The 14,767-nt window shown below is 34.6% G+C and overlaps 2 protein-coding genes and 1 long non-coding RNA gene across 37 annotated transcripts; 2 read left to right on the top strand and 1 right to left on the bottom strand.

The window, feature by feature from the left end:
• The first annotated feature begins 1,365 nt into the window (after positions 1 to 1,365).
• On the top strand, positions 1,366 to 2,415 carry LOC110906903 (UDP-glycosyltransferase 75C1). Its single transcript, XM_022151963.1, has one exon. The coding sequence runs from the start codon at positions 1,366 to 1,368 to the stop codon at positions 2,413 to 2,415; it is 1,050 nt and encodes a 349-aa protein (XP_022007655.1).
• Positions 2,416 to 3,887: 1,472 nt separating this feature from the next.
• Positions 3,888 to 14,360, bottom strand: LOC110908629. 2 transcript variants are annotated; one of them, XR_004878935.1, is made up of 5 exons: positions 13,982 to 14,360; positions 6,111 to 6,249; positions 5,695 to 5,779; positions 5,064 to 5,240; positions 3,888 to 4,254 (listed from the first exon to the last, which is right to left on the bottom strand). It is a non-coding gene; the product is annotated as an uncharacterized LOC110908629 (long non-coding RNA). The 2 variants fall into 2 exon arrangements; XR_002574770.2 differs by lacking the exon at positions 5,695 to 5,779 and having other exon boundaries at positions 13,982 to 14,350.
• Positions 6,273 to 10,132, top strand: LOC110908628. Of its 34 annotated transcripts, none has more exons than XR_004878928.1 (9): positions 6,464 to 6,666; positions 7,035 to 7,130; positions 7,284 to 7,397; positions 7,842 to 8,133; positions 8,221 to 8,313; positions 8,503 to 8,767; positions 8,833 to 8,919; positions 9,026 to 9,309; positions 9,388 to 10,132. XR_004878928.1 is itself a non-coding variant. In XM_035982843.1 (3 exons), the coding sequence occupies exons 1-3, from the start codon at positions 7,866 to 7,868 to the stop codon at positions 8,449 to 8,451; spliced, it is 393 nt and encodes a 130-aa protein (XP_035838736.1). In that variant the 5' UTR covers positions 7,404 to 7,865; the 3' UTR covers positions 8,452 to 10,132. The 34 variants fall into 34 exon arrangements, 1 of the variants encoding a protein (XP_035838736.1); XR_004878933.1 differs by having other exon boundaries at positions 9,376 to 10,132; XR_002574769.2 differs by having other exon boundaries at positions 8,837 to 8,870; positions 9,026 to 10,132.
• Positions 14,361 to 14,767: the final 407 nt, after the last annotated feature.

The following is a 14,767-nucleotide window of genomic DNA, read 5'->3' as shown; positions in this document are numbered from 1 at the left end:
TACCCATGAGCAAACTTAAAACGTGACAATACACAGGTAGCTACTCCTGCATAATTATCACATGAGATGGCGAATTGGCATACCCGTTATCCACCTCCTTATACTTATACTTAAATCCTAGGATCGATCCATACGCCTCCTAATAGCCTTATGTACCACACTTGTACTTAAGAGACGCCGTGAACTGATCTCTCCGTCACGGATGGAGCACATGATGTTGATGCCACAACAACATGCTCGTGGGACACTCCACGAGAAGCGATACTCAGGGTATCAGAGTACAAATGGTTTTATTCACATAACTTGTAAAACTTATTTTCATAATAAAACGGAACATATATTGGAATCATGCGATAATGAGTATAACATAATACTATCGCATGATATGAAAGCTAAATCAAATGATTAGGATAGGAATCGAACGGACTGTCAAATGAATCGATAATCAAAGACGTGAGGAGTTTTTAACAAATATAGTAATTTAGTGGTTTTATAACAATTTGAATATGAAGCAATAAAGAGTGGGGTAAGGATCCGTACCTTAATAACTCCAAAGTGAAGCTACCTTGTGCTAATGTTTTAGATTTATACGGGCAGAGTTTAGACTACTGATTAATCTTTTAACCTAATTTAAATAACATGCACACAAACTAGGTTAGTAACTTAATACAGCATTTACGTCAATTCACGAGATTAAACCTTCACAACAATTAACAAGTGCAATACTTCAACTCATTGATCGAATTATCGACAAACGACAAAGTATAATACTTAATAATTCGATTGGATTCACAACGAATAACAGAGCATAGTCCGAATTCGAACAGCACTCAAATATTCAAGTCGAAATCACGATGAACAATAAAGTATAAGCTCAATTTTGAGCAGCACTCGGACAATCGTCGGATAGTTATAATCGATCGGATGTTGAATCGTAATAGCGATCGAGTTATTACCCTGATTGCGGCAGTGATTCGTGAATTGTGTGTGTTGTGAACGATTTCTGCTATAACTCAGCGTATACTGTGAGTTTTTTCGTCGTTCAAGTGCCCAATTTCAAGTCCCAGACTCCTCTATTTATACCCGAAATTTGACCCTGTCGCGTTGCGCGAGGGGTACCCCCATGGGCGTCGCGCTACGCGAGGGGTAACCTATGTTTATAGGGTAGCTACGTGTGTAACTAGGCTTGCTGTGTTGACAGTTCCTTAAATTTCGAATTTGACAGATAGTTATGAGGATAATCGTAACTAGGGTTTTGCCCCCCCTGAGTTTTAGGGGCCCTGATCCTGATTCTGATGATTCTGAAAATTTTAGGGTTAGTGCAGAATTACTTGGGTGTCTTAATTAGGGTTTTCTTAGTGGTTAATGATTTTAAATTTAGGGGCATTACACGTACCATGGGCAGCAAAGGTGGCTCATGCCCACAATCTTGAATCCACTCTCCTTTGGTGCCAACCAGCTAGTGTCTTGGATATTTATTATTACTATTTCAACGGCTATGAAGAGTTGATATCTTGTAACAATAACAACCCAACATTTACTATCAATTTACCTGGACTTCCATCGTTAACCATTGCTGATTTGCCATCCTTTATGTTGTCATCCTCTCCCAAGGAGCATAAATTTGTTATGGAATTTATTAAAGACCATGTTGATGCACTCAAGATATTTTCAAGAATACTTGTGAACACTTTTGATGAACTTGAAATTGATCCCATCAGAGCAATTGAAAAAGTTGTGATGCTTCCGGTTGGGCCCCTCGTACCATCTGAATTCTTCGAGGGAAGAGGGCCACCAAATAGTTCATTCAGTTGCGATTTATTCGAAAAGCCAATGGAAGATTATATCAAATGGCTTAACACAAAGCCAAAATCGTCTGTCGTGTATGTTTCATTTGGAAGTATGGCGACTTTGTCAATAGAACATGTGGAGGAGATGGCATCTGGGTTGGTTGAAAGTGCCCCACCATTTTTATGGGTGATTAGAGATAGTGGCCAAGTGGGGAAATTGAGCAAGATAGAGGAACTTAAGAAACAAGGGATGATAGTGAGTTGGTGTTCTCAAGTGGAGGTATTGAACCACCAAGCAATTGGGTGTTTCCTTATGCATGGTGGGTGGAATTCGACGATGGAGGCGTTGGCAACCGGTGTTCCAACGGTTGTGTTTTCGCAATGGTCGGATCAGGCGACCAATGCAAAGATGATTGAAGATGTTTGGAAAACAGGTGTTAAGGTGAAAAGAAGGGAGGAAGATGGAATGGTGGAAGGGAAGGAGATTAAGAGGTGTGTGGAAATGGTAATGGAAGATGAAGAAGTGAGGAGAAATGCTAAGAAATGGAGGGAGTTAGCAAGACAAGCTATTAATAATGAAGGATCATCTGCCATCAACCTAAAAGCCTTTCTGGATGATGCTTGAAATAAGATATCAGTCATAAGAACACCAAGTTCCATTTAGATGTATCTATAAGATATCATTGGCACATGAAACCACACTAAATAAGTGTAAAACTTAAACACCTAGTGACATTATAGAGACATAGCAGGTGAATGGAGTTGCATCTGTTTCTATAATTGAATTCATCATGTGCGTTATGTTATGTATTATGATTTATGCGTAGTTGTCAAAAATATCCAAAAGTATCCAATAATAAGTACTTGGTACACGGTAGCTTGAAGGTTTTCGATCCAAACTTGCTTCTTCCACTTTGGGTTTTCGGTTAATCTACTATAAAAATTCAGACTAAGATTCTAAATCACCCTTCCAACCATGTTTAGATATGTACTAGGTTATTCCCCGGGTAGGAAAATTTAAATTACAATCAAAAGCAACAATAATATACGGGTTCAATAGTCATCAACACACCCTTAAATCTTTTTATATAATAGATGTGTTGACGTTTGATTATTGATGTTAAGAATTACGTACCTCGAATTCATCTAAAGATGAAAACGATGCCCATAAACCAGGATCAAACACTCTTTTCTAAAGAGCATGTGTAGCCGCAACAATGATTTCCGCAAGTTTCATAGGGCGATCAATTGAGCTCTCGAAGTTTCCAGGTGTAGAATTGGTTCATGAAATGGCAGCCGATGAACCTGAGCTGGCAGCATATGGCAAGTGGGATAGAGCGGTATTTTAATTTTCAATACAAAATTATAATGAAATACTTTATTCTATCAATCTCCGTCTTTTCGATCAATCACAAAATTATTATAAATTACCTTATTCTATCAACCTCCGTCTTTTCGATCAATCACAAAATTATTATAAAATACCTTATTCTATCGACCTCCATCTTTTCGATCAATCACATGGGTATCTACATTTGTCAAAAAAAAAAAAAAAAACATGAAATAAAGTGCCACATGGATTAGCATAAAAGATGATTATATCACCTCATATTTATAAAGACAAAATAAGTACATCTTTTAAAATTAATCCAAAACTAAACCAATAATATTTGAGTTCTTTAACAAAATTGTGAAATACATAATAATAGTTGAGATTTTAATTTTATAAATAGATAAAGTGCTTTTATTCATTTATATTATACTATATGTGAAACATGTAGCCTTTTATTCACATAAACTATTTGAATAATTGATTGAAAATTTCATATACAGTTGATAGAAACTACACATAATTACAAGTTTCATTTTCTAAATTATTAGGATAATGTAACTGAATAATAACACTTTAAGAGGTTGTAAGCATCTAAATACACCTTTTTTGTCATTTTTGACCCGTTTGCCCTTTTTTCATACGGATAACTTAGCTTCACTATATTTACACTTCCATTACATAAATATGGCGTAATATATACAATATTTCTAAAATCATTATCAATCTTAACCACATAACCATTCACCGTCCAAATGTAGCTCTTTAACAACTATTTATTTATTTTAAACTTCAAAATAGAAAGTGAGAAACCCGCGCGTTGCGGCGGAGTCGACAATACGAAGCAGAAACATAATTCAAGCCTTAAAAAGATAGAAAAAAAATCTTATATAGGTTTTAAAATGTAATACATAAAAGAAATTGTAGTACTACGGGTACTACGGGTTTAACCACTTTAGTACTACGGGTTCTAAATCTCTTTGAGTCGTCACCAAGAACGCAGGGACTCTTGGTTTTGTCATATATGTGAGACCCAATTTTGGGATCAACTGCCCCTAAGCTGAACGTAGGCTTTTTTGCTTCCTCGGGCTTCGGAAGGGTCAGCTAAATTCCTCAATTCATCACTCATTAGCCCTGTATGCTTAAATGTTAAAACACTAAATCATGCTTTTGCAAAACTTTAGTAAAGTCGGATAGAAAGATCAATGATTATATTTTCAAAATGAAAACTCCATTATATCATGACTAATATGTGCTTAATTTTCCCTTATAACCAGCTTTTGTACAGAGGTGCACATTACCAGCTTTTGTACAGAGGTGCAAATTAAAAAAAAAAAGTAATTATGAATTGGGTCCATTTGAGTTATGTTTATTTTAAAAGGTCAATTTATAAAAATTGGCTAATGGGGTTGAAAGTTGTACAAAGTCTTATCCCCCATAGCTCCGAACTCATTTGCAGTTTCACATAAACTAACTCATTAAAAGCCGCAACCAATTTGGCTCGAGCTCGTTGCACTTATAAATGTACATACAGTTGAAAAGGATAGGCCAGTTTCAGATTGTTACAATTTTTGGTGGTTTAAAAATTTGGCTGACGGTCTAGAATTTGGAACAGGCATTTAACCTTTATTATTTATATATATTTTTTCATTTTCATTCTTCGAATATGTGGTTATGTATTTGTATTACATTTATGAATCGTCTTTATATTTAAAATTTTAAATACAAACAATTTTTGAAGAAAATTTAAAGTAGGTTAAAACTTTATCATATCAAAAACAAACTATCAAACCACGAAACTGTTAAATCTTGCTGATTCAGCCACCCACCCACCTAACCATGACAATTTTTTAAAGCGGCAACTGTATCAATAATCAACTCCACAGTTGACAGCGAGACTGTTAGGCCATGAACTAAAAAAAAAGAAGATAAGAAAGTAATACCTTTAATAAAGCACCACCCACAAGTAATCCATTAATGTCTTCTTTTTTGGCCAGCTAAGCAGAGTTGCCCGCATTTACGATAATAAACAATGTTAAACGCAACATGGACTTAGCCACAATAGATTTGTCGATCGGACCGACTATAGCCCCAGCCTGCATCATCTTCAACTTGCATAACTAAACAAAACACCAAAACCAGCAAACAAACGGTAAGAATTTCACATCACATATCCAAGCAACAATAGCGTTGAGATCCAAGCAAAAAGAGCGCTGAGTTTGTATCCGGGTGTCATTTATACAAAAAAAGCCTAGCAGCCAAGTTATTATGGTGTCATTTAAACCAGTATGCAACGACTTTATTTTATAATAATTACATGAGATAAAAAGTAGAAAAGCTATGTTAGCCCATGCTACTATTGAATCAAGCAATACGTTCACTTGTGGGAAGTTTTAGTGTCATCTATATTGTCGTAGGCTGGCCTGTGTTCCAATTCATACCAGAACTAAATAAAAGATTTGAGTGGGAATCAATGAGGCTAATTCGAACAGGGGAGTATGGCTCACGGTTTGAGTGTAAGATGAAACGAACTAATTAACAAAGTGAGGCAAAACTAAGCCAAAAGAACCTGACCTGAACAGACCCAACCCACTTGAATATTCTAGCCTAGCATGACCCAAGCTTGATCAAACAAACAAAAATCTCGAGTCAATTGAACCTGTATATAACATAATAAAATTAAAATTTTTGTACTTCTAACTTTCATTTTAATGATTTAGTCAATAACTTTATATATACCATTAAACAAACTAATGCTTGTTGTACAAAATGAGCAACTCATCAACAAACTCTGGCTATTTAAGAACTTATAGAAAGCACAACTACCAAAAACTTATAGACAATGATGATCATTGTTGTTGCAGTTACTACTAAACTTGTTATTTAACGCCTGAATAATCAGATAACTAATGACAATTTAGTCATACACTTATACCAAACACTATAAACTCAATGATTAGACCATCACTTTCAATAAGCGAGAGACATACCTTCATGTAGTTCTGCACATGAGTCAGACTTCCGGGAACGTTCCACTTTTTAAAATGACCAAGAGCCACCTCAAGGTGGAAACTTTGGTGCCAAACTCAAATCAACAGCTGTGATCGTTTCTTCATTACCATAAGGCCCCTATAATGTTACCATACAGATTAGTTATCTATTATATATAACAAACATGAAAGATATGGGCTGATGTGGCAGCTTCTTAGAGCTTCTCACAATGAGTTTTGGCGGGAAACTTCTCGGGTCAAGATATGGTACGCGGAGCATGATTGTTGATGTAACCGACCCATTATTTCGGATCTATTATAAAGGCAATTTAAAACCTATATTCCCACATTCATGTCTCTATTCTTTCATTTTTTTCTGCCGTCATCTACCAAAACCCTAATGGATCCTTCACCGCTACTTGAACCACACCATACAAACTGCAGGTATCAATGTTCCATCGTTAATCTTGAAAGTAAGGGTTTTTAGTAAGAGAAATTCCATAAATCGAACTCCGGCGAAACGGATCAGAGCTATGGTGAAAATCCGAATATCCAGGTATGTTTCATTGAAAATCAATATGATTCATTACAAGTATGTTTCATCAAAAATCAGTGTAAGGTTTAGGGTTTCTCCTGGTCTTATGAAGGTGGTGGTTTAACGCCACAACGAAAGGTCGACGGCTAGGGTTCCACCAGCGCATAAATCTGACAAGTTGTGGTTTCGGCATAAATTGTTGATCCTTTTTGTCCAATTCAAATTAGGGTTCTTAAGTTGTTGATCCCATGTTCTCATCTTTTTTTTTATTGTCATTTTTCTCAAATATTGAATATTTAATTTTGGGGGTTTGCAGTGGATCAGTAAATGATACTGATCGATTCATAGGTAACCATGGAGAAATAATTTTACCATAACCGGTGTTTCAGATGTGCAAAAATGTGGAAGAAGTTGTTGCTAAGATTTCACATGAACTTGGTCACTGGAAACTGAATCACACAATGTATTCATTCATTGCTGTTCAGGTGTGTTCGATTTTTTGGGTATTACATGCTTAATTATTAGTGTTATGATTTACTTTGAGGAAGTGTGCGACTTTGACTCTAAATGGCTATTTGATCTTATGATTGACTATGAGGAAGTATGCATTTGTCTTTTATAAGTTGCTTACTATGCAGGTTCTTATACTCTTGCAATTTGGAGGTTACACACTTGTAAAGAACTCAAAGGATCTATTTATGAGTTTCGGGTTTGATACTCAACAAGTCCTCATCGGGCTTATATTATTCTAGGTACACTACTATTTATACTAATTAAGTATGAATTCAACATATGAGTTTTAAGTCTGTTTCTGGATTGCATAAATTTCCTTTTATATCCTAAGTTGTTGACTAGAGATACAGTTAGTTCTTGAGAGGTTAATTTGGTCTCTTTTGTGAAGACGTACGGTATATATATTTTAAAATAACTCGAAACTTAACGTAAGAATCTGAAGCTGGTACAAACTGTGCTATGCGATACTAATTTCAGTCTTCAGTTTTCACTCATAAAACAATTTACAGTTCGATAAAAGAATAATCTTGCCAAATGATTAATTTTTTCTGATGCCAAATTGTTGTTTTCATTATTTTTTTTATTTTTTTTTCTAAATCATTGAAATATCAGTTGTATATTGTTAAAGATATAATCTTTTAAATTTGTGAGGTCAAACGGGACTTACTATTGTTTTTTAATAGTTAAAAATCTTAATACTGGAGCTCATGAGTTGGTCATGGAGGGATATAATTGTGGATGCAAGGATGGAGTATGCAAAATTTCTCCAAGAAATGGCTAAAGAAGTTCAAAATTCACGAGATATATATAGAATATCAAAAGATCTTGATGAATTTATGAACAAGGTAGCCTAGGTCTTAGACTTTCAATGTTCTAAGTTTTAGTTATCATACACTTTTAGAGAAAGTACTAAGATGAAATTCTGGGATTTACCAAGTTGTTCAATGATGAGCTCACCTTGGATAACATCAGTAGGTTGGTTGTTGCCAGTATTCAGATTTTCTACATTCGATGCATTTTGTATTTTTCTCTCATAAGCATCTACATTGATTTTTACCGCAGACCTCGGTTGGTGAATATGTGCAAATATAATGTCATCAGCCCGTTTGGAACAGATGCATACGTGCGTTATATGCTTCGTAAGAGGCTGCAAGAGTAAGTTACCATAATACCATATCCATATCCTAGATTTTTTGTTTAAAAATTGAGCATGTGAAACAGACGTAGCTATGATTTTGCATTTTACATCTTTGTAGGATCATAAAAGTTGAAAAAGTATTAACCGAAAGCTAAAGAAGAAATAATTAAATGTCGTATTTCTTTTTATACATGTAACAAAATAAGATGACAACAAGATGATCCAAGGAGTGGGTGTGGAGTCTCCGTCTGAAGAGGAGCTTCATCAAGCATGTTGGGATCATGGCTTACTTGGATTGTGCTCGGTTGATGAAATGAGGGAGCATGTTATTTTGAAATAACAAATAAATTTAAATATTTGTATTATCATAACAAAAAAATTAAAAGGGTTGATACTTATTATTGCAGATTCGTGATTGGTTGACTTCTCCCTTAACCATTCAATACTATTTTCATTATTGATTCTTTCTAGGTAAAATACTAAATCATTTTTATTTTTTATTTCTGGGCCATCTATATTATTGCTCTTTTTATTAGGCAGTCAAAAGAAGCATGAAAGTGAAGGAAGAATACAGGTTAGGTGTTGACATCAGAAGGATGATTTGGTACAAAATAACTCGGATAGTTATGTTTCTATGAGAGTAGTTATTATTACGCTATAGTCTTACGTTGTAGTCTTGAAATGGTTATAAAGCAATTTTTTTTATCTTTGCGGTTATATTGTTTTCAGGCGAGGAGGGTCTTGCGTGCTTTGAGAAGGATCTGGCGAATGAAATCATCAACTCAAGGTCAATCGGCTAAATGTGAAGCAACCTCCACCTTGAAATATATGCAGACAATAGTTCGTGTACTGTCTCAGGTTTAGTCAAGACGCATTCATATGTGTGAGGAAAACATGGTTGTCAAACAACTCTTTTGGAAGTTTAAGAAAAAGCTCCGCAACATTACATGGCACCAAGCGAGATATTACAAAAGATACCTCATCATTTGAGCAAGTGTTTGTTGTTATACCAAGTAAAGTTGCCCGCTTTGTTGAACTGACATTCAGGTGTGTCATATATTTTTAACTATTAATTGCAGTATCTTTGTTAGGTTTGAATGCCTTCAGCTGGGCCAGATTAGTGATTTAATTGCCCGGGTGGAACTGTCGGGCAGCTCGGATAAGTGAGTCTGGGGGCATGGTGTGGGTGGGGATTAAACAGTTCCATCTTGCCGAGCATTATTATCAATTTATCTGAGCATGATGTTCCATTTTGTCCTTACGATTGGGTTAAATGGGCTCCAAAAAGTGTATGTATTTGCTTGGCTGGGTGTCCAAGACAGGATAGTGACAAAAAGGATTACGGAAACGTCACATTCTTCAAGGGTCTTCAATGTGTCGACTTTGTGGAGAACAAGAAGAAGACGCAGACCTTTTGTTTTCATCGTGTTACGCGGCAACAATTGCTTGGCAAAAGCTTAGTAATTGGTTAAAAGTGCCTCAGATTTTAGCTCTCATGATGAAGGACCTGTTGGTTATCACATAAGTCAGTAATTGGACCGGGTAAAAGAAAAGTAGTGCAGATGATCATATTGGTGACTTGATCTTTTCTAGCAAACGAGCAAGTGTTGGGGAAGTGCAGTGTACAACCTTTCTGTGGTACAAGCACAAGGTGAAATGCAGGTGAATTGAGTGGAGGAACTAGGTGATGTTTGATCTCATAGAATAGTCCTTTTGTAATTCTGTTGTTTGGGTGAATTTGTATGGGTGGGTCGAGCGTTTGTGACCAGTAACTTGCTAGAACTATGATGTAATCTTTTTTGTTGAGAAATAATATTGCAGTCTGCCGTCCAAAAAGAAAATTGCAGTGTCTTTTATCACTTATTTAAATTCAGGCAAACATAATTTTGGTGTGCGGAGGGTACAGTAAGAGAGCGGGCCAACGGAAGTGTGGCTGGGTGGGATTGGGATTGGAGAAGAAGGTTGGGAAATGGGGCTGAAATCAGTAACTCCAGCACCTTAAATTGTTGCTGGGACAGCCGCGGTTGTCGCACGTGGTCGTGGGTTTTGGACGGGTTGGGTAGTTTCACAGTTAAAAGTGTTAAAAGACGGGATGATTATAAGGATGCAGCATGTTCTTACTCCGTATGTGGTTAAGCGAAATAATTGGGTGTCGAAAATGGTTGAAATTCTAGCGTGGCGAGCTGAGATGGAAAGGCTTCCCACGAAGGCCGCACTACTGAGACGAAACATTAATGTGGGTTCCAGTTTGTGCCCTCTGTGTGAAGACGCAGCTGAGTCGGCCGAGCAGCTTTTCATTTCGTGTGATTTCGTGCAGTGGATATGGCAAGCGGTCTCATCGTGGTGCAGTTTAGCTCCTATTTTTGCATTTGTTTAAGAGATATTCTTGAGCTTCATAATCATGCGGGAGTGTCTCTGAAACACAAGAAAGCGTTACATGTTGTATGCTTGTCGGTACTATGGTGTGTGTGGAAAACACGTAACGAATTAGTATTCCATCAGATTAGATGGCCAGTCCAGAAAATTGTGGGTGACATTAAGGCCCTTAGTTTTCTATGGGTAAAGGCGAGGTCAAAGCAAGATGGGCTCGATTGGGAAATTTTTAGCGGGTTTAATGTTCACAGAGTAGGATGGTAACTTCTTTGTTTGTTTTGACTTTGGGTTTTGCTGTGTTGGTTGGTGGCTGCCATGATTATTTGGGGACCCATCTGTAAATATTTGGTTAGTAACCATTCTAACCAGTTGCGAATAAAAAAATTTGTTGGCCTTTTAAGAAAAAAAGAGATGGTATCATGAAACTCAGAATTGGATTCTGGAATTAATCATCAATTGATAAAAAAATTGAAGAAAATGAAATTTCATCATCCCGTATTCCTTAAAAATGTTAGATGTTGGTAAATGTGGTTCATATGTTGATGCTGCAGTTACTTGTGTCATGCCACCACTTCTTTTGGAACCACATATATATAGATGCAATATTAATATTTTACTAAAAGTTGGGGCGAGGTGATTCCACATTTATTACAGCAATGTGTTTCTTGCCTCGCCTTTTTTTAGAACACTTTGAAAATAATTAAGTCAGATAAGGTAATTGGTTACAACAAAACATGCTATATGTGATATTGGTTGGGGATGATTTTGATTAATTTAATAATTATAGGTGACATATTGGTTGGGATGATTTTGATTAATTTAATAAATTGCAAATGTAAAATATTGTTATTATGTTTTTTTTTTACAAAATGCAAATGTGAAATATTGATTAAGTATCATGTTTACAAATTTTAGTTTTAATTTATACTTAATTCTTAACATACGAGTGTTTTTTTTCATTATTGTCGTATTTCATTATTTTACTAATAGAACATTATGAATTGTGAGTTTTCATTGTTTAGATTAGATTATTCGAAATTGTCTTCAAATTTTACACACTATTTTCATGTTGTTTATTTGGTCTATTTGACGAAAACGTTTTAATACTGTTTTATCTTTATTTTTATTTAAAAATTCTATGGCATATCAATATATTTTCTCTACCCGTGTTGCACAAGGGTGATAACCTATATCTATATCTATATCTATATCTATATCTATATCTATATCTATATCTATATCTATATCTATATCTATATCTATATCTATACCTATACCTATACCTATACCTATACCTATATCTATATCTATATCTATATCTATATCTATATCTATATCTATATCTATATCTATATCTATATCTATATCTATATCTATATCTATATATATTAATAAATGAGATGATTTGGGTCATGTGGCATGTGATGGTGGAGTTTTTTTGCTGATGTGGCCTGTTATGGTGGAGTAGAGGGTGATTTTGGGAGGGAATCCATTCTAAAATTCTAAATTCACATACAAATTCATTTTGGACGCGGGATCCAGATTTGATTCGGGTCACCGAATATTAAAAAAACGGATCATAGATATCATCTTTACCAAACCACGATATCTCATAACCTCACTTTTCACAAACCCTACATACCTTTTCCTAAATATTCACATATGGACTTACTAGATTGTAACCGTATAAAGGAAAGAATTATTTATAAAGAGCTATCTTTTGAACTCAACAAAATGTACGGACACTCCACTTCTGTCCACCTCAGTTGTAGATAGACCTGGTAAGTTGTAACAAACTTGAGTTCTTCATTAACTTTTAAAAATTTCTAAGGTAAACCTACAAAGCAAACATTAAATGTTGTTTAATATTTAAAGATTTATGATTATTTTGTATGTATGTGAATTAAAATTGTATTCTCACTTTGTCATTAGTTTACTTGGAACATAGCTTTTAAGGAAACTATTTTAATCAACCGGTAAAATTGGGTGGGTCGGGCAGGTTTGGGTCATCGATTGAAGCGACCTTGGGTTAGAATGGGTTCGGGTCAATACGGGTTAGGATTAAACTGATTTCGGGTTAAGATAGTTTCGGAGCAAAATGAGTTCAGTTCAAAGTTCGGGTCAATATGGGTTTGGAGCAAAATAAGTTCTGGTCAAACGGGTGTTTTTTTGAAAAAAAAAACTTTAAAGTTTTGAAACTTTTTTTGAGCACCTATCTTTATGTATGATAATTTTGTCGAAGAAATGGGTTTTGAGAAATAGTTTGATGTTATAGATTACTAAACTCTTCTTCACTAACTTTGATATAAGGGATATATGTTTAAGAACTTCTATGGTTTAAAAGTTATCTGTTTGGATTCTTATTGCCTGAAACCTAATCTTAAATTAAACCCAAATTGACTTGAAATATTATATGCTTAATTACAATTCTAACAATATAAAGTTGATAAGAAATTTAATATATTACTTATATATTTTTAGATTATATAGTATATTAATATCTTGATTCTTGATGTCGGTAAAGAGATATGAAATCATTTTCGAGTAATCTTCCAGTCATCACCTAATATCAAACCCTTAGAATTTCCTATACCCCAACCAATCTCTCCTTGGGTTCGGAGCTTTTAAGCCATCCAAGTAATCATAAAACCATTTTTTCAGATTCTGCATTAGGTGATTGCTACTCTCATTTTATATAATGGAGAAGAAGGCATTCACTAAACTTTTTAGCGAATTTACATAGGCTAGGTTGACGTCTACAACTCTTCCAACTCCAAGTAACGTCAAGGATTCGGAGAAAGTTAGCAAGAAAGAGACTTAGCTCCTATCTCTATGAATTCAAAGCAGTTATCATTTGTCGTGTAAGGATTTCATCACGTTGTTTATAATATGTTTATGAATTTTATTAGTTGAAAATTCAAGTAAAAGCATAATATAATATAATTTAAAAACAAACAATATAACATTTTGTATCGGTTTACAAAACATTTTTTAACTGAGATCACATTAAGAATTAAAAGGTAATAAGCTTTACACGAAAACTATGAATACACACGGAGACAAAGTTAGAATACTGATGAAACGGAACAAATAAATTATTGTATACGATTCACATTGAATCATTGTATAAATATCCTCACAAATTTTATAAAACAAAGACCCTTTTAATAAAATTTATAAAATATTAATATCCTTAAAATAGAGCGACCCGTGGGTACCACGGGTTATAACCTAGTTATTCAAATAAAACACATCCTTCTGTATCAACTAAATAGAAATATAAAACAATCATTTTGAAGAAAAAAAGCGTACTTTACTCTTGAGTTGTTCATCTAATGCATTCAATTAATCAAGCAAAGCTTGCTCAGTCCCATCATTAGCATCCTTCCTCTTTAGAAATGCCATAATTTTAGGGAAGAAAATCTTTCACCCCCTACAACTGAACATTTAAAAATATTGGAATTATGCAATTAACTAATCAACTTGGGAAAATCTAAACTTAAGATTATAAATTAAATTAAAATTTCATTAGATTGTCATTTGAATTTAGAAATTCAATTCCCATATTTTCACCCACTTTAATAAAAGCATCGCCTTTCCAGGATACTAATTTTTTTTGGACTAGGAGATGAAGATTGCTCTACCCATCCCTGTAGATAAGTATGAGATCATAAAACACAAATCAAGTGTTCATTCAGTGTAACACACTAATATTTTGTAACACCCCAAAAACGGGTTTGTTAATCAAGTCACGTTAATAGTGACGACGGGTAAAATACCGTTAGTGGTAAAAATTAACCCGGTAAATATTAGGTTTTTAAATAAATTATCCTAATATTAAATAAAAGTTATACAAAGGCTTATGGATAAATAAAGTGTTTAAAAGGCCCGAGTTGACGAGACCTAAAATAAACTTAGTCATAAATATTCCCGAACCCACTAAGCTAACTAGGAATGTTTGACCTGGTTAATAAGAGGGAATACGGATTGTAAATAAGTAGGTTATAACCTACTTAATAATTAACGAAACAAGAGGGACCAAAGTTAGATATTTGGAAAAGTTTAGTTAATTAAAACAAATAATAAAAACACAACACA

Source organism: Helianthus annuus, chromosome 14, assembly GCF_002127325.2.
Source record: "Helianthus annuus cultivar XRQ/B chromosome 14, HanXRQr2.0-SUNRISE, whole genome shotgun sequence".
In the NCBI taxonomy this organism is placed as follows: Eukaryota; Viridiplantae; Streptophyta; class Magnoliopsida; order Asterales; family Asteraceae; genus Helianthus; species Helianthus annuus.
The sequence above is the reverse complement of the archived record's forward strand: the minus strand, read 5'-3'. Positions and strand labels throughout refer to the sequence as shown.